Here is a 24951-nt window from a genome sequence, read left to right as displayed (position 1 = left end):
AAACAAAAAAACAATGCTGAAATTTAGAAAGAGAGGAAGAAAGGAAAGAAAGGTAAAGAGAAAGAAAGAAAGAAAAACCCCTTCCTTTAACAACACTTGCAGTCCAGTTTGGTAGCAATAAGCCATGCTGTGTGGCCTGAGCATATATGCTTATAGAGGTCCATTCAAGTTCAGAGATCATACGGACTATCTGCCAGTTCTGCTCAAATAGGACAGACGCTTGAGTCTTCAGTGGTCTACAGCTCCCTAAAATGACCACCCGAATCTCCAGAGATAGACCTTTCTGATGATGGTACTTGCCAGACATCTGTGCAATTCAGGACTAGGATAGTGAGTGCTGTTTGTGTGTGTCCTTTTAGGGAAGAAAGAGAAGCAGAGGTTGACTTCTTTTCAGTAAGATGAAGGTCTCTAGATCATTATCCAGCTAGTGAGAGTCAAAGTTTACAGTTGGAATCTACTTTGGACACTTCTACCCTGCCTGAGTTTAGATTTTATCTGTAGTTAAGATAATTTACCTGGTTGAAAGCCCAATTTATGGGTTAAGGGAAGGCAAAGAAAAAATCTCAAGGTCTGTAATAGTCCTATAAAAGTATGTTATCAATGTTACCAAGGTATTTATTAATTTACTTTTTAAACAAATATTTATATGTAAACCATACATTTGTATGGCCAGGTACTGGGTCTATAAATTTACAAATTAGTGTGCTTTTCCTTCTGGTAGGTTCCAATTTAATGAGGAAACATACAGATAATCTCAGTGTTGTCTGTTAGAGGTTTTCATAAATGTGCAGTGGAAGATTAAGATTAATGTACAAAATCATCCTGGGCAGACTAGGCAAGACTTCAAAGAGGAAATAATACTTCCACTGATCCTTGAAGTATGGGAATGTTTTCCAGAGAAAGGTAGCCTTGTTCCAAAGGAAGAGCATATGCAAAGGCATGGAAATATGGGAGAATAGCATTAGTTTCAAGGTCTGTAAGTGGTTAGAGAGCCAAGAAATAGGACAAAAGAGGATGAGAAGGCATATGAAGCAGAAACCTGATCATGAAAAGTTAAATATACTTGCTAAGGGATTGTTTTTGTTCTTTTATTTTGTTTTTTTTAAGTGATAGGTTGGGGAGAGGGAATGGTTTTGAGAAAGTTTGCATTTTCGAAAGGCCAGCTCTGGTCTTGTCCAAGGCTATAAAATGGAAGGAGGCGAGACTGGAAGCAGAAAACCAATTCACTGATAGTTTAATATTACAGGAAAGCAATGGTGGTAACTAAAATAGGGTAGTGAAAGTGGCAACAAAAAGGGTGGATAAATGTTATTAGGAAAATGGAGTGGTTATGAGGTGTTTACAATTAAATATGCAGGTGAGAACGTTGGGAGGGATTCACGAGTAGGGAAGAGATATTGTTTATTTTGTATCTACAGCATCTTATATCTGTGTATCAGCAAATGTCACCTGGCACACAGCAGTTGCTATGAAGTGATGATAAATCTGATGTTTTTGGTTTAAGACAGAAAATATCCGATAAAGTTGCAGTTTGACCATGTTGAATTTAAAGTTGTCTGAGTGATAACCATGAAAAGATGAGCATAAAGGAGATACTCTAATCCATCTAGATGGAAGGTGGATGAGGAAAAAACTACCAAACCCAGTTGGTGACAAAATATATGATATGTAATGACTCCCAAACATGAAGAGTTGACGCTTATCTTTGGCCATTAACTAGGGCCTGTTGGGAATTAAGCATAAGAATAAGTATTCTTAATTACACGGAGTTTTATATTCTCCCATTCTAATTCATTCCCTTTTCTGGTTCACCTAAGTAGTCAGAAACACTTTTATAAAAAATGATGCATTGCATAGTCATGGTGGAGTTTATAAATAAAGCTATTGTTATGAACTCTTTACAAAAGGTAATCGATAGGTTCAAAATGTACCTCCTGGTGGATGGAGAACATGGGTCAACATACATATAGTAGTGGTACATGATTTAGATACCTTGAAGAGAAGAAAAATATTCACTCTAGAGCTTTTAACGAGTATGGGAAAATGTTTAACTTAAGATTTCATTAATATTTTGGCTTATACGGCAAACATCATATGAATTTGTAAAATGTCTTAAGAAGGCTCTCATCTGAATATTAGGGATGACATTTTTGCATCTTAGTCTCTGTTTATCATCTCCATTTCAAACATGAAATCTCTATGAATATTGTTATGAATGTGTATATGTGTATATGTGCATCTGAGTGCTATACATTTGTTAGTCAGCACTTTGTATGTATCTACATATGTAAATTAGTAAAATCATTTGGTCTTTGAGAATCTGCTTCCTGTGCATTCTTAATCCAATAGCAGGAGCACAATGAAAGCTGCCCTTTACTCGGAACTGTGGGATTTATAAGCCATGTTCTTTTACTTCATTTCACTTGAGCCTTACAGAAACCCTGAGATTTGGGAGGCATTATTATACTAGTTGATACACATATAGTTGATATACATATAGATATGTACATATCAATTGTATATATATGTGTGTGTGTGTGTATATATATATGTATATGTATGTATGTATATGTATGTATGTATGTAAAATAAGTGATAGAGTCAGGTATTGAACTGACCCCAAGCATTCTGATTACAGACTGCATTTCGTTCTCCTTCCACTGCTGGCCACTATCTATTTGGATTTTGCTTCCACTGCTGGCCACTGTCTATTTAGATTGATGCCAGATGTCCAGTGGACTCTTAATGTTTGAAGCAACTGAATACTTCTACAGTGTAGCAAGTGTACATCAAGACTTCTTTCCTTTTCCTTACAGATAGAGAGAATGCTTATACAATTCTTAGGTCTATGTTACATAATATACTATATAATGGTTGAATGTTCACACTGGGATTCTGTCCAACAACAAATCCTGTTACTAGTTTAATTTGTTTAGAATAAGACAGAATTAATGGGAAAACGAATACAACTTGACTAGTTAAAATTCCTTTTGCTCAAATGGTTTTATATATTCTTCTTCAGTCCTCCTAATCTTTCATCTGTTTCTCTTTGGCCTTTATTTTAAATTGTCATCTGTGGCTCACTGTGATAACTTGTCTATATGTTACTTGGATATTGAGTTTGAAAACTCCATTAACTATTTATTTATGGTGGTGTGTTGAATATTTTTCTTACATGCCTAGAGGCTGACATTCTATGCCCTAAAAAATAACTCTTAGAAGTTCTAGCCGTACTTCATGCAGCCCCAGAATGGCTACTGCATCCAGTCTCTTCTTAGGAGTGGTAAAATTTATGGAAAGACATCTTAGAGAATTGAGGAGATGAAGGAAAGGGAAAGTTGCTTATTTCTTATTTCTGGAAAGTAATCCAGAGAAGTGAATTGATGGACCCTCTAGGGCTCAAAAGGTCATTATCTGTTGAGTATAAGTATAAAGAATCAAATACTTAAAGCTTACAAAGGTTCCTTTCTTTATCAGCCCCCCTCAAAGAAGTTTGTGAGTGAAGCAGCAGGCACTATTCCACCCCGAGTGCTGTGTGCTAGCCAATTTATGTTGTAATTTCTCACTTTATATATTTTTAAAAAGTATGATGTGCATGGTAGAAAATGTGCGTCTTCTTTCTCAGGAAATAAACACATGACTCATACTGTATACTAGAATATTACATTTGGCACCATTTTTTCCCCCTATAGCTGCAGTTGCATTCTGAGTTGTACTGTGCTCTCTTGGGCAGCGCACAAGAGACGAACACTCTCCGCTCTTTCCATCCTTACCCGTTTTCAGAAGCCCTTTCATCCGTGCAGGCTGATTGTGTTTGGTCTATATGGAAATACAGCTCCTCCTTATTCCATAAAATTTCCACTCACATCAAGCATTTTGCAATATTTAGAAAATAATTATTGAAGTACTTTGGATCAAGAAAAGTGTAATAGGGCAGTCTGTGCAAAATCCTCAGCTCTGACCTCTACACTGGGCTGTCCTGCCTTGGAAACACCGCCTTGAACGGTTTAATGTTTTCTTCTTTGCTCCTTCATCCATGAAGTATCCGGCTTTTATTTTCTCTTTCTCCTTTATTTGCACTGAGGTATTTAGTAATTATCTATTATAACTTGAACATTTGGGAGGTAGGAGTATCTGAATCCCCAGCCCACAAAGTTTGAGACATTTCTTCTAAATAAATATACATATGAGAAATTCCAGTGCATATACTTATTTCCATTTCATTACAAAACAGAAACATTTCCTACTCTCTTTCAGGTTTGTAAAACAGTATTATTAAAGCCAGCCTGTAATATAGAGAACCGAGAATTAGGTAAAGATATTTGTTACTGGTGCTGACTAGAAATTACTCACAGCATTGCATCACACTGTATTTATTACCCAAGTAAGCTGTCTACTCAGTGTGATTGCATGGAGACTTGATTTTAGAAAGAAAATAAGAATAAATTAATCTCAAAAGCTGCTCTAAGAGAAATGGCTGCAGTGTCAGAACTAAACAAAATGCTCTCTTTTTTGAAACTTGTTGTCTTCATATTTCTTTGAAGTACAGTATACTGTTCATTGATGCATGTGCTCTTTTCACTTTGATTTGCTTTCTTTGATTTTTTGTTTAAAATAAATGAAAAAATACGGATAATTCTGATAGATTTCATTGTAGATGCCCTAGGAAGTGTGTTCTTGCTTTGCAAACCTCTGTTTTCCAGGGAAGAAGTTGGAATATAGAAACATAGAGCAAATGAGAGGAATGTAATAGGAGTTAAGAACAACCTCAAAAAAACCCATATTCTATCATTTATAAGATGAGCATATATTTATACTTTAGTCTCAGAAATTTGGATGCAAGTTCCAGTTAATGGTACCTGAAAATTATGAATGCCCAGGTTTCTTTTTTTGTGTGTGTGATATGTAAGATTATGGTAACACATAAGTTTCACTGGTGTTTTACATTCAATAAAGATTATCAGGTGGAGCTCATACCTTTGAAGAGATTGAATGCTAGGTTGGTTTTTAATATGGAAATTTAAAGGAAGCCAGACATAATTTTGAGCTGAGTTTTGAGAACAATGTAAATCATTTTAGGAAGTTGAATCAGGCAATAAGTAAGACTATGTTTTGGAGAAGTTAAAGGAAGGGGGGCAAGTCAAGAGTCTGCAACTTCTCTACAAAGTATAAATTGTGATACTGCCAATTCCTGTGACAAATAAAGGAATCCTGAATTTGGCTAGTAATAGGCAAGGTGGAGACAAAGAGACAGTTGGTGGACTGTAGAGGTGCAACAATGGCAATTGCCAATGATTGGGGGTAGGGGTGAAAGGACAGGGAAGGGTTGGGAACAAAAATTGAAAATTCAGTAGCTAAAATTCAAGCTTTGCTTTACTAGTGGTTGTTTTTTCATACTGGGGAATTTTTGAATTCAGGGTCTTCCAGGTCATCTCTTCCAGAGGGAGACGAGTGGGGTGAGAATGGGCCAACTCAGCATAGTGGGTAAAAATACAGGCTTTGTTGTCAGTGAGACCCAGATTCAAGTCTGTGCCATTATCGTGTGATCCTCGGACAAAGCTCTTAATCCTGCTAAATCAGCTTTTTTTCATATATGAGGTTAGGGCAATGATGCCCATTCCAGAAGTTTATTAGAATTAAATGGGCACTCACCACAGGGTCTGAAGTGCAGTTGCACTCCTGCTGTTAGCCCTGGAATAGGAAAACTTTACAACAGTGGGTGAAACACAGCAGAGGAAAGTTGGGCAAAGTTCCAGAAAGGAAGAGAGGAACTAATTTCTTTAAGAGTAGTGATGGAAATTTTGAGTTAGACTAAAACACCTGTATGGGGAAGTATTCTGATTTCACTACTATGGAGAATGGCCCCATTTCACATTGTCTTGCAGTCCAGGTTCAGTTAGAGTGATAATCGATTGCTTTATAGTTCACATTTTACAACATGTGCCCATTCACTTATGGGATTCTCTTTCTATCAGATGTTAAAGGACATTCAGTTGACACTTCTCCCCCTTTGATCCACTGCAAAGGAGGTCTTAATTAATGGATGTACCGTAAAAGACTAGGGGAAAAAACACCCTCATAAGACAGTACTCTCCTGGAATATATTTTTCTGTATTAAGGTTTCATCATAGTAGGTTTCTGCCGGGAAATCCTTATCTTCTCAGGACCGCTGCAAGGAGTTTGGGGTGGTTCAAAGTGAAAAAGAATAGTACATCTAAACTGTGTATCTATAAGATGACAAGAAGAAGTATAGAGAAAACATTTATTGAAAAACATCGTCAATCTCACAGAGAGAACAAATGGGTTTTCTTAATGTGTATATTTGTAAGGGATACTAAATGAATTTGTGTATAAGATATGAGATAAATTATGTTAGTACTATTAATAATATGACCTTTTAAATAAGTGCATTTACCATGACACTTGTGTGTTTAGGTAGCATATTATTTTGGCATACCCTTTAAAGATAGTTTGCCCATGTTCTTGACTTAAATCGAAAGCTAATTACCTCTGTTGAATTAACTTCACCAAATTGCAAACTGCTGTGCAGGGGTGAAAAAAAAAGATCCTCACTCCCAAGTGCCTGGGAATAAATGCCTAATGCTTTCTTCCATAAGCAATTACTAAAAAGACCTTTTGAGATTATGGGAAATAATTGTTCAAAATAAATCTGCAGTATTTCCTGATGATACACCGTAGTCTGAACATGTTCTAAAGTACCCCTGTTTTTACCAAGGTGGTAAAACTGCACAGTTTCTGTAGGTAATTTTAAACCAATAAAGCTTTAGTATAGACCTAGAACTCAACACCCAATGCCTTGCTCATTTCCTGGAATCAACAGCATGTGTTCAGTACCTAATGCATATTTATTGAATGGATGCATGCTTGATTATATTTCACCCGTGTTTAATTAGAGGGGATGCATAGAGTTTCAGGATGGGAGAAGCCTTTAAGACCCACTAGTTTGACCCATTTTGTAGGTTAGCTAACATCCAGAGAAGCTAATGATTGCCCCACGTGAGAGTGTAGGCGCTGCCACGTAGAACCCAGGTCCCTTGGCTTTGGTCCCATATCACGTTGCTTAATACAGATCCAAAATGGTCTCAGTATTATCGTGACTCACTTTAGAGACTGTAATCATGTTGCTAAGGAGCTTGTTTTATTCACCTTGAATCCCATTTCTGCAAACTACTGGGTAGGAGAAGAAGGGACAGAGTTACCTATGAAATAAGTGTGGCTGCTAAGAAAGTTATCAGAGAACCTATTACATTTTTTTTTTAAGCTGACATAACATCATCAGTCATCAAGTGAAACAGAACTTGGTGAAATTCAGTCTTCATTAAGGAGCAGTGTTGTCACCCTCCCTTTCCTTTCCTCAGCATTGTGTTGTGGCAGCCTCTTTTTAGGTGGTTCAGTTATAGTCCTCCCTCCAGAGACACCAGAACAATGTGTATTGAAAGACAGCCATCCAGTGGCCGAATCTCCAAAGAAAACCAAAGGTCCCTCTCCAGGATCTGTGGGAAAATAGCTCTTTGTGGCAGACTCTCTGCAATGATCCCACCCCATCTGTGTAGCCACCTAATTACTGGCTTGGCTCTGTCATGGCTGCTGTCAGTCGCCTGCACCCTGCTCTCGTCCCCGCTTTTTGATCTTATAACTTTACTAATTTTATTACATTTGTTCCTGACAGTTTTTATCCTTAGGGCATTAAATACTGAAGTCAAGACTGTTCGTGTGTACGGAGGTAGGAGGTTGAAGTCCCTGAAATTACAGGGATGTGGCACTAACAGGACTCGGGAGGGGCTGTCTCTCCTCACTTATTTCCTAATGTTATTTTGCTTTAGAGAAGGAAACCTCTTAGCTCTTCTTCAGTCACATGAGCCACAGTCTGGTCTTGTTATTTCTTAGCTATGTAGTATTTTAGATGGACTCTATTATGCAAGGCCCTGTCATAAGAACCAGGCCTGTTTTCCATTTAGAAAGCTTTACTGTCTATTGAAATTATGCTACAGAAGTTTTTGAGGTATGCTTTTGAAAAGTTGTCCCTTTTCAAGAGGCAGACTTGTTTATTTTCTCTTTTATATCTAGTTAATTAACCTATACTTCCTTTTACCTTCAAAAATGATATCAGTAAGGTGGAGGAATGTCTTCTCTCGCCTCCTTGATATTCCTTTATTTTAGACCAGTGATTCTTTCCTGGGATGTAGACTCATGTGATGGAGGGAGCCTACCAAAATAAGGCTCAGAGATGCTGACTGAATCCTTCTGCAGCAGGGTATGGCCATCATACAACTTGGATGAACAGAAGCCACTCCCCAGGGGTGGAGCACCTGGGGATGGGGTGTGAGAAAAGCACATGCGTCCGGGACCCTGAATCCACTTAGCTAAGGCAGTTGTGCTGCTTCCCCTTCCCCAGTGAGGACCTCCATAGTGAACCTACCCACACTCTTGGAACTGGTTCGTTTACAGCATGGTGGTTCTAGAAACCACAGCATTTGGGAGCATCGAAAAATTAAGAGTATGCCAAGTGTGGGCAGAAAGAAATGAGTGGTGCTCTGCTCAGATTTATGGTTTTTAGCAATTTTTCTGTTCTGTAGCTTCTGCTTCATCTAGTTCTGTTTCTGATCTATGAGGATGTATCTTTCACCAAATTATATAAACGTGTCTCTCATTCTCTTCTGCCTGGGAAGGAGACAGCATGGTATGCATGAACAGTTAGCCATGCTCTGCTCCCTCTTGTTTAAGTTAGTAATTCAGGTGGGTGTCTCAGGTCAGAGCCTGCAGGGGACAGACTCTGAGCAGGGATTTACCTGTAGGGACTTTTTGGATATAGTCTTGGAATTGGCACTCCTTGAGGGAGTGAGATAAATAGGATTGGTCAGAAGAAGGAGCTGAACTGCAGTGCAGCCAAGACTAGGGCTAATTCTTTGCAGAGTTTGAAGCTGGAATGGCTCATCAGAGTTGTCCTGAATTGGCTGGTGGGGGCAGATCTTTGAAGCCCCACATATATTGGATATGGCCTGCCCCCAACAAAGGAGTATTACCTTAAGCAAGATGGCTGTCTTCAGATGAGAGCAGTTTTCAGCAAGGACTTAGTTGAGAGGTGTCATCAATCTCCTCTCCCAGCTACTGGAGGATGAGGGTTTGGCTGGGCCAGGTAGGGTGTGGATCTGGGAGGCTGCCAGGACGTCCACTTTAGTCCACCCTTTGCCCTGCTCACATTCATTTCCTTCATATAATAAGTTCTGGGATAACTTTGCCAGAAACCTATTAGGTTTCTTTTCCTGATGGAATTCTCTGGGTTAATTCCTGATGGTATTTGCTGCTGTAGTTGCACTCAGGACTACTTCTGATACTCCTCATTATCCTTTCACATCCAAGTCCTCCTCAGGCTGAGGCTGTTGCATTTGTCCATTTACCATCAAAGTGGAACAAAAGAGAACCAAGAAACACCCAAGTGACCAGGTGCCAGCCTTACCCTTCCTGGCCCTAATGGGTAACAGAAGCCCCACCTCTTCCTCATGGTCAAAATCTGTAAGTCCTACTAGAATGGTGATTCCTCTCCTTGCCTGCTGGTCTTTGGTAGTAGGAGTGCAAAATGAAGTGAGGGAGCACAGCTTGAGAAGCGGGTGACAGCACTCAAGGTAGCAATGGGAATGCACACAGTCCCCAAGGGGGTCAGTAGGAGTTGAGCTAAGCAGGTTCAATCCCATTCTAACCATTTGTTTCCTGGACCTGTGTATCCTTTCTACCCCAGAAAGCATGGGTAACATTGGACAAGGTGGCTGTCTTTAGAAGAGGTAAGTTTTCATATAGCAAATGGTCATTGGTGAGAGCTGGCAGCTTCCAACACTTCCATCAGGTAGGGAATTGAGTGGTTCTGTTCTTGGGTAGAGTACAGGGGGTCTTGGTGACATATAGCCTGGATCTACTAGGGTTTAATAGCTGAGGTTTAATTGAGGTCATAAATATTGTTTTCCTTCCATCATCTCCATCTGTCTTTTCTTTGCCTTAAATTTCCAACTTTTGACCATAAAAATGCTATAATAGAAAATATTACAATTTATGAGCAGACATGAGTCAGTTCTGTGGGAAAATTAGCATGTGAACAAAAAGTACATCATAGGTACTGTCATTCTGAGTTCTTATACTACCTTGAGAATTCTCCCTAACTTTCTGGCTCATCATGTAAACTATAAACAGGGCATCCTGTTCTTATTTCATGTTTCTAGCCCAAGGGGGTGTTCAGAGCCTAAGATTCATCCTTGTATCTTCATATGAACTTGTTTAGACAAGGAAAATGTGATTTACATGCTGTGACTTTGCATCTGCAAAACATACTCCCATCTAATACTACACAAATTAGCTTCTCACTCTTTTTTGTTTGTTTCCTAAAACATGAATTATGACAAAACTAAAAGGAAAATTTCCACCCTCTACCATGGAAAATTGAAATAATTTTAAAATGGCTTAGAATTTAAATATCGCCATTGTTTGAAGTATCAGAATTTGATATATAAACTTTTTCAGCAACTATATATAGAAGATCTTATAAATACAAGATACTTAAAAGTGATTAACTGTTTTCAGCAGTAACATTGTTGACCCGAACAAGTGTGTGTGCCAATATGCTATTTGTTAAAGCAGTAGTTTTCAACACGGGATGTTGGGTGAAAAGACATATTCCTGGCCCCAATTCAAAGGCATTCTGATTCTAGATATTTATGGCTGAGCCTTGGAATTTGCATTTTAGCCAGCACCCCAGGTATATCTGATAGAGGAGACCTACATACTAAACTTAAAAAAAAAAAAATAGCCAAGCAATGAGAAAAATTCAACAAATTATTCTGTAGCCTTTTTTTCCTACAATCTTTTAAAAATGCTTATTTAAACAGATTATTGGAAATATAGATTATAGTATATGTGTGCTCTAGGTTCTGTTTATATATCACAGATCAAAATTATTCTCTTTTATAAATTAGTGAATTCCAAGTATTACTTGGTTAGTGGTCAGAATATCCATAGAAAGTAATTTATTCTGTCATTAGTCAAGTTTCTTCCAGGAAATAAAGTCCCTTCCTTCATTGTTTGGTTAACTGTGAGTAATATACTTCTTGTCTTACATATATGTAATTTCTAATAAAAACATTTCCCTTGAATCTGTGGAATAGACTTGGTCTTTCTGCCATATGAGTTTGTGGTGCCTCCCGGATGCTTTTCCATGGTCATTAGAATTGAAGTTTGCTTACTTGCTATGCTAACTGCCCACCAACCCTGCAAGCTCATGAAGGTGGTGGCTGTTTGGTTAAACACTTTGAGCTCTCCCTTGCGACCCTACCTCTCTGCACCTTCATTAATATACACCCATACACCTCATGTATAGTACACATTCCATACATATATACACACACACACATATATAATATATAATATAATATATGATATAATATGATATGATAATGTAATATATTTGTGTGTGTGTTAAGTGTCTAGATGAAGTATGGTACAAGTAAACAGGAATAGGTTGGACTCAAGCTCTGTTTAATCTACAAGGACTATCCAGTTTTGGCAGCGGGTCATGGTAAGTGTATACATCTAGTCCAGGTATGAGCTAACATTGTATTTTAACTTGATACATTCAAAAACGGCTATAGGGGCACTTGTAATTTATAACTATAAGGATTCCAGAAAGAATAAATGAGACAAACACTAAATACCCAATGGAATACAGTTATAACTGTGTTTACTAAAGGTATATCCCCAAGTTACAGATGTATGTGCATATTTATTATGGATTTGGAGTAAACCATCAAACCTGCCCCTTACCAGAGAGTCTGATTAGTAAGTGCAGTTGTTGAACGGTCACGTCGCCATCTGTCCTCCTTCTGGGCTAGCTCCTTTTCTTTATTCATCCTCTGAGTTCTGTGTCATCTCTACCCTTCCGGACTTGTCCATATGTACTGTCCACACATTGACCTGTGCTAGGGCACATTGGACACCATTATCCTTGCATCAGAAATGAGAAGATAATGTAGAGTATTCTGTCTTTAAATTAAAGAACTGTTGAAGTTTTCTCCATGAAATCCAGACTTGTTATTTCCATTATTTTAACTGTTATTGTTTTTCTTTTCAAATGTGCAAAGCAATGGAACACAAACAATATCTGGAAATAGTTTAGTCATACATTATATTATGGCCCTCTGTAAAGTACATGTGGATGCTTTGTCCAAAATGCCATGTACAAAACAACCATGCATGTGTTCAGGATGGCCTCTATAGCATGCCTTCTGCCTCCAGTCTTCCCTAATGTTAGTCCAAAAGAGAGTGTTAGACTAATTATTGCCTCCTGGCATACATAAGAGTTTTCATCTAGGAGTTTATCCTCTGGCCCGGTGCTTGCAAACTGTGGTGAAGGGCAATATATTTTATTGTTTTGTGTGCTTTTAAAAAAATTCAGTATATTGTGACCCCTGCTACTTGTGTAAAATACAATGAAAATGAATCAAAGGAAATCAGTCCCAATTTTTTCATTCTTATTAAGCTCAACAGACATAAATCATTCTGTAAAATTCCTATATTTGAAATTTGCTCTACCCTCCTCTCTGTTTCTGTACTTATTCAACTTGGACAGATGTACCCAGTTTTGAACTGCTTTGAGTATGGCTGCTCCAGTTTCCTGTTATATCCATTTCCTGCTCCACCAGCTCAATTTAAAAAAAAGCAAGAATAAAAGTTATCTTACTAAGAAAAATGCTTTCTCTTTCTAGGAGTTTGCTTTTTAACTGCTTCTGGCCTACTACTTGGAGTTTACACCAAGTGAACGAGGTTCGATCCCCTAAGCCCTGAAGTAGCGAACATGGTCTGTTCACAGTTGCAGTAGGAAAGGATGAGACCTCAGCTTCGGTTCTGATCATAAGGAATTTGGCTCAAGGCAGATTTCCTAAGTTATTTGAAGGTTTTGGATTTGGCCTGGAGTCAGTGATTGGAGACAGGGTGAGAGCAGTGCTGTGGAGTTTTCTTTAGGGAGCCGCATGTAGCCCTGTGGAATGGAGACCGCTTTCCTGAGGAGCTATCAGTTGGTCCCTAATGAAAAGGCTGTGCCTCTAAATGTGAAGCCATGAGCTCCCCTGCTGGAGCCGTGGACATGTGATCCTTTCAAGCACGAGCTAAGTATTCCCCACTGAGGGATGCAGGTGGCTCTCTTGTACCACCGTATGTACATGTATAAGTGAAGATAGAAATTTACGCTTTACGCAACTTCCAGTTTCCATACTTCATTTTATCCTCACATGAGCTCTCAAGGCCAAGTGTTCAGGTGCAGATAAATCCTGACTGGTCTCAGATGGATAAACTGGGATTTAAGACCAATTGAGGGAGCACAATAAGAAGCAGAGTGGGGATTCAGTAGCTGCAAGTTGTGGTGACTTTGGCAGTGACCTTGCAGTGATTCCACTCAGCTACTAAGTGAGTGAAATGAATTGGACCCCAGAATGAATGTTTGTCACCACGGAGTTAGCATGACCTTTTCTGAGAATGAAAACAACCTGAAAAAGCCCACATTCATTTTGCTTATTGTTGGTTAAAAAAAATGAAATGAGATTTCCTTGGTAATTTTACCCTTTCTAAACACTTCCCGAATTGTATCCCTGTCCTTTATTACTCTATAATAATTAATATCTATACTTCTTGTGCCCATGTGCCTCCTTCAAAGATGCTTCATAAGTAAGTTGTGTTCCATTACTCTGGACCACGATGATAATTATAAATTAGAAATACTTCAACCAGAAAGAAATGACTCATATACTTGTTTTCATCTGTAGTATTTTCTTCAACAGCTTGATAATTACAAGAATCTAGTGGCATGTGGAAAATATCTATTAAAAAACATAAAAAAAGAAAACTTGTACGTAATGTGTGTACTCAAGCATTTGTATTTCTGCCAATTATTGTTGAGACCCACCCTCTTGTAATTGTAACCACGTAAATGTTCGGCAAAAGTAAACTCCATGAGTCCTAATAATCTGGGATACATTTTTAACTATTAAAAATTAGGAACTTATAGTAAATACATGGTAGAAAATTCATCTCAGATCAATCAACTTGGTGCTCTAAAAAGCATACATGAGGTTTTTACTGTACTTTTGTTGCTTCATTTTTGTGCACAAATAAGAAATGTTTTGAATTTTATTTACATAATAATGCATTTTGCATTCTTCCCTATTCAAATATTAATTGCATAGAACACATAAAAACAGGTATTCCCATCTTCTCCATGCGTGGGTCAGAGAGCATCACAGAGGTTTTTCCTCTCTTTGTTTTAGTGTCAAAGCTTTAATGATAAACATTCTTTCTTACACAGTAGTTTCATTGTCTGTCTAGATGTGCTTTTACTGGGTGCCACATGAAAATTAAACATGTTTTCAAAGGCAGCAATATTAAAACTATAATCCCTCATAGTAGTTTACCTTTATGAATCACGTTCTACTGAATATCTCAGGTGGCAGTCACCAGAGTTCAGTGAAATTCTCGTGTGATAATTTTTGCCTCCATTTTAGTGAGGGGAAGACTTAAGTGTGAGACACTGAAGATAAAATCTGTAGTATCAAATATAAAAGCAGGATTTAAGAATATGTAGAAGAAAAGTTGATTGATATATTAATTGGATTTCTTTCTGATTGCTTGTAAAATTGAGAGAGATTTCCTGTTTCCAGACTCTCTTTAAACAGATGGATTGAAAGTGCCAGAGCAGGTAGTTCTTATCAGGGCGTAGCTGGCGAAATAGATGTTAGGAAATAGAAAGACCTCCAGGGTGTAAATCTGTGTTCAGTTTTATTCTCTATGTTCTCTAAGTTTAAAAAAAAAAAAAAGGATAAAAAATTAACCAAGGAATGGGGATTTGGCCGGCCAAAGACCTGTGTCTATTAAACTTCCTTTGCATGTGTGTGTGCACACGCGTGTGCGCTTGCGTGAGAACTACTCTATAAGAACTAGAAAAACAGAGAACTCAGAAGTCCTGTGTGCCCCCTGCGGGCTCTGTCTCCTGGGAAACACAGTTGTGCAAATGAGCAGCACCAAGTACTGTGCCTGGTGTGACCATGGGCACACAAAAAGGGGTGTAGGGGCGTCCAAGCTGCACAGGCAGTTCAGGGGATTAGTGAGAACAAACTGAATATACAGTATGGTTTTTTGATTTTTTGTGGTGGTGGTTGTTAGTTTTTGCCTGATGATTTTGAAGCTCAAAAGGATAGAAATTTAAGTAAAGCAACCGTTACTGCTATACAAAGTAGATTATAAATTTACTGCATTTAATCCAACAACCTGTTTATTGAGAACATGGAATATGGTGATAAAAAGAATCATGACATGACGACCCAGTTCTTAAGGTGCTTATAAATTAAAGGCTGGATTTGAACCCAACTAAACCAGATTTTCAATATAAAGAAGAATGATATGTATCCTGTTATAGGAATTCAAATGACACAGTATAAAAATGAAATTAGGACTGGTAGGGCGTCACTGGAAGGGAACTTGCATTTAGCCGACTCAGATGCCACTTGGTGGGAAGATGACAAAGGACATGTCGAAAGGATGAAAATGTTTGCTGGCTTGGGCAGCGGTGGCTAACACATCAAACTCGGAGCGTGAATTGCACTGTGAGACATGGTAGGGAAAGGAGGCTAGGGAGATAGCATATGGCCAGACTGATGCTTAGAATTTGGGTAAATCCTTAGTCTACAGGAAGAAAGTAAATGCATTTGAGGAGAGGTGTGACATAATTTAATGTACATTTTAGGGAGCTAATTTCTGATGAGTGTTATGACTGGTTAGAACCCCTGAGTTATAAAAAGTAGAGAATGGGGAATTTTATAACAGTTGAAATGACAGAAAATAAGATTCTGAAGTAGGGTTATAACAGAGAATGGAAAGGAGTTGGATATATTAGAGATAGTTGAGGGGAGAATGTTCCATTGGGATGAAAAAGCACAAGTGAATTATTAAGAAACATCTGAATTTTTTAGGGTATGCTTAAAACATGCTTTGCATTCCTGGCCTGGGTAGATTATGACTGAGACCCACCCAGTTTGATAATTCGCACATTGCCACCATACATAGTGCTGACATAATGGTATATAGTTATCACATAGTGATGGCACCTCCCTGCTTCCGTTTTGCCTTGTCATGAGCTGGAATCATCTAAGGGTCTTGGGCACCTCCCTTTTGGTGCTCATTTGCCAAAAAATTCTTTAGTGTAAATATGTACTTTGGAGTTATGACAAATGGGTTACATTGGGGTAGCCCAGGCAGTTAAAGTGAATTTTGTCTTGTGATTAATGAACTGAGATTTTATTTTTGTCATTGTTTGGACTAATCAGCGAATTATTTTTACTATGGGATTTGCAAGTGAAATAGACATAATATTTTGAGTTCTACTTTGTCCAAAGTAGAGTACAAATATTTGTTTTGAGTTGTATTCTTCATTTGTTGTTTAATTATTAATTGCCATATTGTAGGATCTTAGAATGATTTTTTCCCATAGGTTTTTGCTGTGGAAAGTGATACTTTACTCTGTTTATAATAGCCAAATTTCATAAAGATGTGTGTGTGCACACATGCTCGTGTCCACGTGTTCACATGCATACACACCTATATCAACTTAAGGGTGTCGTTTCATACTTCAGCACTTGGCCACATTTTTTTCGTCTTTGAGCATTCTTTTTCAGTACCAGGGGATAGCAGTTTTCACTAATAGCTTGGGTTTCGTTCCATGTGTTAAGATTAGCATAGTACACATAGCCTTACAGATTAAATGTGTGAATGCAGCCAATAATTATGCATCCATCCTAACTTTTCAAAGTTGGCCATCCACTCTTAACTGCAGATGCTTACAACAACCTTGCAAGGACACTAAGCATAGAGTTAGAGCAATTTTCTGCTTGGGAATTTTGGCAGTGATTAAAGCCTAGTGATGGTCGCAGCTGGAGAAAATTATTAGTGATGGGGAGGATGGTAAAGTTCAGGGCATCTGAAACCTAATGTGTGACTGTGTGGTGGGAAGGAGAGGCATGGGGCATGGAAGTGGTAGAAAAGAAGGAATGCAAACCCTGCATGCCTGGAGAAGCAAGCAGTATGAACCCTTTACTATTTAGCTTTTATGCTTTCAGTAATTGAGAACCATATGTAGCATCATCCTATAAAATATAGCAGCTGGGTCAGGTTGAAGTTCACAGTCAGGATTTAATGGGTATTAAATATTGAAAAATAAGGTATACTCTCTCAAGTACCTGAAATACCTTAGGAACATTGTATCACCATGTCTGAAAATGGAAATCAGTATATAGGAATTAGTTAATGTATCTTACGGACTGATTGTATGAATGGGGATCCTCAATGCAATTAGAAATAGAGTAACCTTGAATTAAAGACACCACCTAAATTCACTTTTATTACTATAGTCAACTGGATCTCACCTTAACTATTCTGACCACAGCTGCCCTTAACATGTTGAAAAGCCTCATTAGGTGCTGTCCCACAGCACAAAGAGGAGAGGGAAGGACTGGGAGAGCAGGGTGAGAAGCGGTGCAGGGGAGTTCTTGAAGCAGGTGGCTCAAAAGCAACTCATTTTCTTCCATGTTCTGTGTTTATCTCAGGCCTCACATGATTACTCTGTGCTGTTGGTCATTGTAGAGGTTTCTGTGTCTATGTTAGGAAAGGAGCATTCTGATCAATCATATAACGTTTTGATGGAAACTTGAAGCACTGAGTTTCTTAAGATTTGGGGATATGATCAGGTGCCCTTCTCTTCCCGAGTTCCCCTTTGCAGCACCTTTCCCGGGGGTGGGGTGACATGTAAGGGGTAGAGATTGGGCTTTCACTCCAGCCTGCTGGGCTCTGTTATCCCTGTGCTCCCACAGAGACCTGGCCTGATGAGCCCAGGCAAGGCACTTAGCCTTTCTCTGCCTCAGTTTCCTCACTGTAAATAGGCATAAGGGCAGCTGTGAGTACTGAGTGAGTTAGCATGTGGAGAGCCTGGACACAGTCCCTGGCACCTACATAGCTCTCAGTAGTTCAAACTGTAACAATTCTTAGCTGTCTTCCTTTGTGAATCAGAGAGAGAGAGATATGTCCCAGTAACCAGGAGCATGACTTAAGCAAATTAAATAATTCACGATAATTCAAGAACACATATAAAGCCCATATGTGGAACACGGATCCACTGGATCTTCCCACACTGAACTTAATGGAAATTATAACTTGTGCCGGAAATTCAGCTTTGGTATTATTCTATCCTGACTGAAACCTAGGGAAACCAAAGAATAAATCAAGTTTTTAAGTCCTCTGAAGCAGGGTGTAAACACAGCTGTTACAGTGCAGTGAAAGAATCACTTACAGGAACCCATGGTGCAAAAGCTCTGTCTTCCACAGCTTCCACGGACGTCTGAGAGTGAACCGTGCACACAGTTTCCTATGCAGTTTTCTGTGTTTTATATTTTAGCACCTTTTCAAGAATGCAAATGTCATTCTGTAGGGCAGTGAAAACCTTTATTTGGAGAGTTGGGGTTTTGCATTCATATTAATGGATTCCCAGGATGAGGGTGGTTATAGGGCATGGGATAGTGTTGAAATGACAGATTGAGTAGCACATTTCCCAGGTTACGAAGTTCAGGAAAATGTGTACTTATTTCTGAGTTTCCTAAGGTTCCTCTGTTCAACATAATGTTCTGACATACAGCAGGGACAGTTCCAGATATGAAATGCAAATTAGGTGGCACTGCCCTGCTGCCGATGCCGAGGCTAATCATGCAAATCTAATGCAGTTCTTGGTATTTTGAGAAAGGTTTTCACTGAAGTCTTGGGCACACATTGATTTAAAATTCCTAGTTCAGAGTGTGGTATAATTTTTCCAGCTTCAAATTTTAAAATACAGAACATCATTTGGACGCTGATTTAGTGACTGGACAGCCTTCCGTGCTTGTTAACCATGTAAAGGTGTGGGAGTGCGAGCGAGGCGGGAGGAAAGGGCGCCCTTAAAGAATGTGGGAATTCTAAGCATATTACATGCTATGTTAGGTCTAAATTTCCAGCTGTTCTATACTAAGTTCTTTTACTTGGAGTAAGAGCAAATCAAACAATTATCCATTTTTCCTGCAATGTCTGCTCTGTTCAAAGAAGATGGCCAAACCTTGCAAGGACAGACCAAATAAAAAATAACACTGAAAGGTCCTAACATTGGGGATGATATAAAATACCTTTGGAAATGAGGCTGTGTACAGGAAGAAATGAAATTGTCTTGCTCACCAGTGCAAGCTGATGCATGCCAATAGCTGTTTGGCTGTGCACAATAAGCATTCAGCTTATCTTTCCAAGAACAATAAAATTTCATGTACCGCTGCCTGACATGAGAATTATTTTTATGTATCTCCATATCGCTGACTCTCCTGTAAGTTAATCTCATCTCACATGAATTTTTCACCAGCTTCACTCTGATGTTGATAAAGGAGATGGTTCCATCAAATACATCTTGTCAGGCGAAGGGGCAAGTTCCATTTTCATTATTGATGAGAACACGGGGGACATTCATGCCACCAAGAGGCTGGATCGCGAGGAGCAGGCCTACTACACGCTCCGCGCGCAGGCTCTGGACAGGCTCAGCAACAAGCCAGTGGAGCCCGAGTCGGAGTTTGTCATCAAGATCCAGGATATCAACGACAACGAGCCCAAGTTTTTGGATGGCCCGTACACAGCAGGTGTTCCTGAGATGTCTCCTGTAGGTAAGTACAGGACGCTCTGCTTTGGCATGAGCATGCAATTTGGGGCCGCTTGCACTTTATATCAGATCATCCTAAATACTGAAAAAAAAGTCAGGTTGGTATTAGGATAGCAAGACTAGGGGCGGGGAGGGGAAAGTTAGAGACACCTTAGTAGCCAGTACCTATGAATGCAACATGTTGTTTGATTTATATGGAGAATTAGAGTTATATGGAGAATTCAACATGGTATTTGAGTTATTTCGAGAATTAGCAACTTCTGTTTACCCAGCTGACCCGAAGTCTTTAAGAAAATAATTGTCATAATTCCCTTTTCATTTTAATATTTCAACTTTAAAAAAAACAAAACATAAAATCGTGCCTATGAAGTTGAAAAGCAGAATCCTTATGGATGCGTCCCTGTGGTCATCTTTTACTGCCATTTCCCTTGGCATTCGGGTAACAACTCGCTCTTGTGCCCCTCCTTTTGCCAGCACACCAGAAAGGTCAGATCTGCTCGTCTCTTTGCTCCTTGTTAGTGTGCTTGAGCCAATAAGTGTCCATTCATGTGCCACCATCTTTTAATAATTTTTCTGGAAACAAAAATGGGTGAAAATTTGTAGCGGATTTATAAAAAAGGTAAAATGAGACCAAATTTGAGATCTGTAAAAGAATAATGAAGGCTGTTCTTCTCAAAGTTCTTTGTCACTGCTCCGTTACTGGAAAAATGGCAAGTAAAGCACATTTATTCTTCATATATCTCAAGTAATATAAATTCTTCTCCCAATTTCCTTTATTCAGATACCTTGAGCACAGTATCAGCCAGTATGTAATCTAAACATACAAAGCAAGTAAAAAAACGTATGGGCTTGGGTGGTGAAGAGGAAGGATAGAATTCTTGCCTGCCATGCTGGAGAACCAGGTTTGATTCCCGGCCTGTACATTCCCCCAAAAAACAAGCAAGAAAGTCAACAAATGGTGCTGGAGTAACAGGATACTCAAATGGAAAAAGAATGAAATGTGACCCATGCTATACAGTATGCAAAAAAAAAAAAAAAAAAGTTATGGGCTTGAAATAGAGATTAGTTAGCTTATATATTTATTCACTGTTGTTTTCCTCTTCATTTTGAAGGAAGAAATTTATTTAAAATAATAATTAAGCTTTTATTTTAACAGTCAACACGACTTATTTTACTTTGAATATGTAGGTGGTCATTTCATTCCTTCAGTCATTCATTCAGTTCTACCAGGCTGGGGAGTGGGGCTACAAAGATGTGTGTTATGTGTGCTAAAGAATCACAATTTAGTGACACTAAATTGCTGTTACTATCAAATGGAAGAGGAAAATTATTTAGGGGTGCAGTGGCTCTGGCTGCCGAAGAAATCCAAACCGAACATGAGCCAGGAAAATCACTGCCTGTGGTTAGGACAAATGCTAAATCACAGTGGCAGCACCTCCCAGTAGCCAGCACGTTCGTAAGTGTTTCTGCTTTGACCAGGTAGGTTTAGTCACACTTGCTCAGGACTGCCCAAGCCTGCAGAGCGCTTTCTCCATGACAGCAGCAGCAGCAATATAAAGGCAAGATTTTGCAGGGTTTTGAGAAAGGACAAGGCCCAGTTTCCTCCCCAAATTGGCAATCGATCAAAGAAATGGAAGGGATTTTTGAGTATGCTTGAGCAACTCCATAAGAACACTGGAGATTTGGGGCATTCTCCATGAGCTTCTTAGGGTTTTTCTTTGGTTTGTAAATAGTAGAATGTATCTATGCAAATTGGATGAATGTGAACTTTTTGTTTTAGAGGCTAAAAAAACGCATGATTTGATTTTCATAGTACTGCTCTGTTATCAAGCAGTGTCATAATTAGTATTCACAATTGTTCATTATTTTAGTTGATCAGTTAAAACTGGTCCAGAAAGTTTTAGCAAATAATTTTCACAGGTCTTCAGATTTTACTTGACACTAATTCAGAGCATTGGGTTAATATCAAAATTAGATTAAAACAGTGAATGGCCACATAAAATATATCATAGGGATTCTTGTTGAGTGATAGTCTAAGTGTTTAATTCTAACTAAATAGTTATATAATAGCCACTAAGTAATAGGGTGTACATAATATAAGCTTCTTGCATTAAATATTCAGCCTATGTTTTATTGGATGCTAATTAAGTATAACTTAAAACATTTCTTGGCCATTAGGACAGGTAATTCATTCCGAAAGAGCATTGAAAAGCGTGGACACTCTAAAGTTATTTGAATATATGTATCTGTAGATTAGTTAATGAACACTTCAAAAAAATACATCATTGAATCTATACAGAACCATATTTACTGGTGTTTTTGAGTGTTTAAAATCATAGTGAAAAATACTTAAACATATCACCAGAATTAATATTTCTGTAAAGATAATGCATTATAGAGAAAACAGAGACTATCAAAGTGATTTTTCTAATACTTGAAAATTATCTAAATAGAATTTCTACAGATATTCTAAAAAATAAGTCGTTCATCATCTTGGTCCCACAGGACATACATAAGAGACTATCAGTTAAGTCTATCAAAAAAAAAAAAAAAACCTTTAAAATTTAAAAAGTGGTACCATACATATACCTTCATAATTTTCACTCAGTTTTAAAGAAAATAGAATTGGTAAGGGAACTCATAGGAGGGAAAAGAGAATGGATATGTAATAAAAATGACTTATGAATTGTTTAAGGCATTTAGAAAGGTATAATATATAGAACCATATCTAAAAGAGATATTAAATTCCAAATGCTGCATTTCTGAAAATTATTGGACGCAAACAAGGACCTTAAGGGAATATGTAAAGAAAGCAGCTTTAGGCAATCAGATTGGATGTCCCATCCTCATCAGATAGAAAATAAATATGTGTACTTAAACATATAAAGTAAGCAAACATGAGTCTAATATTTTGAAGATTACACTCTAAACAGACAACAAAATAACATGCTTTCCGAAAAAATGCTTTCCACGTTGAATAAGTGAATACATATTAAAATGAATGCATACAACATGACATTCTATGGTATGCAATGGTTAAAATGACCTAATAATGCGATTTATGCCGTGCTATCCCTATTTTGGGAAAGTTTAAATGTTCCTTTCAAGTGTTTGTTTTTAGAAAATCAACTAATAGAGGTAAGTTTAAAAAAAAAAAAAACTTAAAATAGGGTAGCTGCCTAATATCAATCAAATATTTTTTTCTACAATGAATAAAACTGCAGTTTCTGTCTGGCTCTTCTTAGCTACAGTGGTGGAATGCATAGTGTCCTAGATGCTGTCACTTGCCACACTCTCTCTGGGACCACTGTTGAGACCTACAGAGACTTCTGTTGATGAGAACTTGTTACTTGACCCAGACAGCCGACAGGCTTAAACTTGGAGTCCCTTCCAGTACCGAGTAGAACCTAGCCTGAAGTGTATCCTAAATCTGATTTTGATCAACATATTTTAATATCCCTAAATATTTCTAAAGTTTTTATAGGCATGTATCATCTTTTCGGGTTTGTTTTATATGAAGAAAATGTATGTCAAGTTTTTCATGTACCTTGAAAGAAGATAAGTGTAAGATCGCATATAAATGAAACTTACATCTGCAGCATGTTGTGACTTCGTACATTGCGTGCCATTGGGAAGTGCTAAATTCAACGGCTTTTGCTTTGGTGCGTAGGGACCTCAGTGGTACAGGTCACAGCCACCGACGCTGACGACCCCACCTACGGCAACAGTGCCCGCGTGGTCTACAGTATCCTGCAAGGGCAGCCGTACTTTTCTGTGGAGCCAAAGACAGGTAAAGATCGAATTGTGACGCTCTTTGTAGAGATGTGATTTATATCTTGGTTGAGAAGTAACATTTGTTTTATTATTATTAATTATTATTATTATTATTACTATTATTATAGTTGGCACTGGTAGTAGACCCTATATTTTGTTTTGTGCTCTTCTCAATATGTATATTTTGGTAATAAATAGCATTCATAGAACATTTATAGGGTTGTTCTTAAGTTATGTGTATGGTAGTTATTGATAGGATAATTATTTTTTAACATATTTTATTGAATTTATCAGCAATCCTACGAAATTTAATCACAGTATTAGCTACTAAAGTATTTCAGCAGCTATCTCCTGACGACATAAGAAAACGGTTGTTACTGCCTTTTAAGTTTCTTTTGTTGTCTCTCTTGAATTCACTTAGAGACATTACTGACAGGAAACTGTAAATGTCGCCCTCCCATGCAGTTGAAGAGGTAATAGGTTCAGTGTATGCTTCCAGAGGTGGTTTTGTGGTTTTTCTCAGGAAAATTAGTTTACTCATGATAAATACAATGATGAGCTATTAAATCAAAACCTAAATTTAAAAGTTTATTATTTAAATTTCAGGGAAGAAAATGTTTATGCTATGCAAAACTGCCTGAATAGAACCTTTTTGTGGCTGGTTGGTTTGGCCTGTTTTATCTTTAAACTGAAATAGTCTGTATTCCGTAAGCCTATAAACTGGAGCTTTATCTTGGTTACAAAATTAACCTAGTCTGTTTTTCTGGCTTTTTGAGTGTAGGAAGGAGAGGATGGCTGTGTGGGTTGATGGGAGCATGTGATTTATTCTCTTCATAACCGTGGAAATCGAAAATTTCTCTACGATTAAAAATTTGCCTTTTATCATGGAGTAGATTTGTTCCTCACACATCTATAATTAAAATTAAAACTATCTAATATATACCTATGATCCTAAATGAATATTTCAATGCCCTTGATCGTATTTTCTGTATTTACATAAAGGACAATATTAATTCGTTCCCAAATCATTGTGGAGGATAAACATTTTAAATGTCTTTTGAGGATGACAGTTGTACTGTACATGAATAGAGGAGGAAATTCATTCCCAGCTTGTTATTCATTGAAATTTTCGTGGAGGCATCAAATGCATTTTTAATACTAATTTAGAGCATTTTTAATACTAATTTAGACTTTGGAAACCATCTGGAAAATCTGATACAGAAGAAACTGTTCTGATTAAGCAGGTATTTGAGGAGAAGGAAGTGAAAGGATTTGATTTATGATATTGAATTCCAGGAAATCAGAAGGTGTGTTGGTCGTTGATTTAATTATAGATCTGAGAAACCTAAATTCAAATACCCACCCCTTCTCTTATATATTTACTCTTTACAGTCTAGAAAGACATTGACAGG

The 24951-nt window shown here is 37.9% G+C and overlaps 1 protein-coding gene across 1 annotated transcript in view; it reads left to right on the top strand.

The window, feature by feature from the left end:
• Nucleotides 1-24951, top strand: part of CDH7 (cadherin 7) — a 128841-nt gene that overhangs the window by 34402 nt on the left and 69488 nt on the right. The window contains exons 3-4 of the mRNA XM_077135278.1: nucleotides 19475-19769; nucleotides 23436-23555. Of these exons, the coding sequence (XP_076991393.1) occupies nucleotides 19475-19769; nucleotides 23436-23555 (415 nt within the window). The remainder of the gene's footprint in view (nucleotides 1-19474; nucleotides 19770-23435; nucleotides 23556-24951) is intronic.

The sequence above is a fragment of the Tamandua tetradactyla genome, chromosome 18 (genome assembly GCF_023851605.1).
Source record: "Tamandua tetradactyla isolate mTamTet1 chromosome 18, mTamTet1.pri, whole genome shotgun sequence".
Classification (NCBI taxonomy): domain Eukaryota; kingdom Metazoa; phylum Chordata; class Mammalia; order Pilosa; family Myrmecophagidae; genus Tamandua; species Tamandua tetradactyla.
The sequence above is the reverse complement of the archived record's forward strand: the minus strand, read 5'-3'. Positions and strand labels throughout refer to the sequence as shown.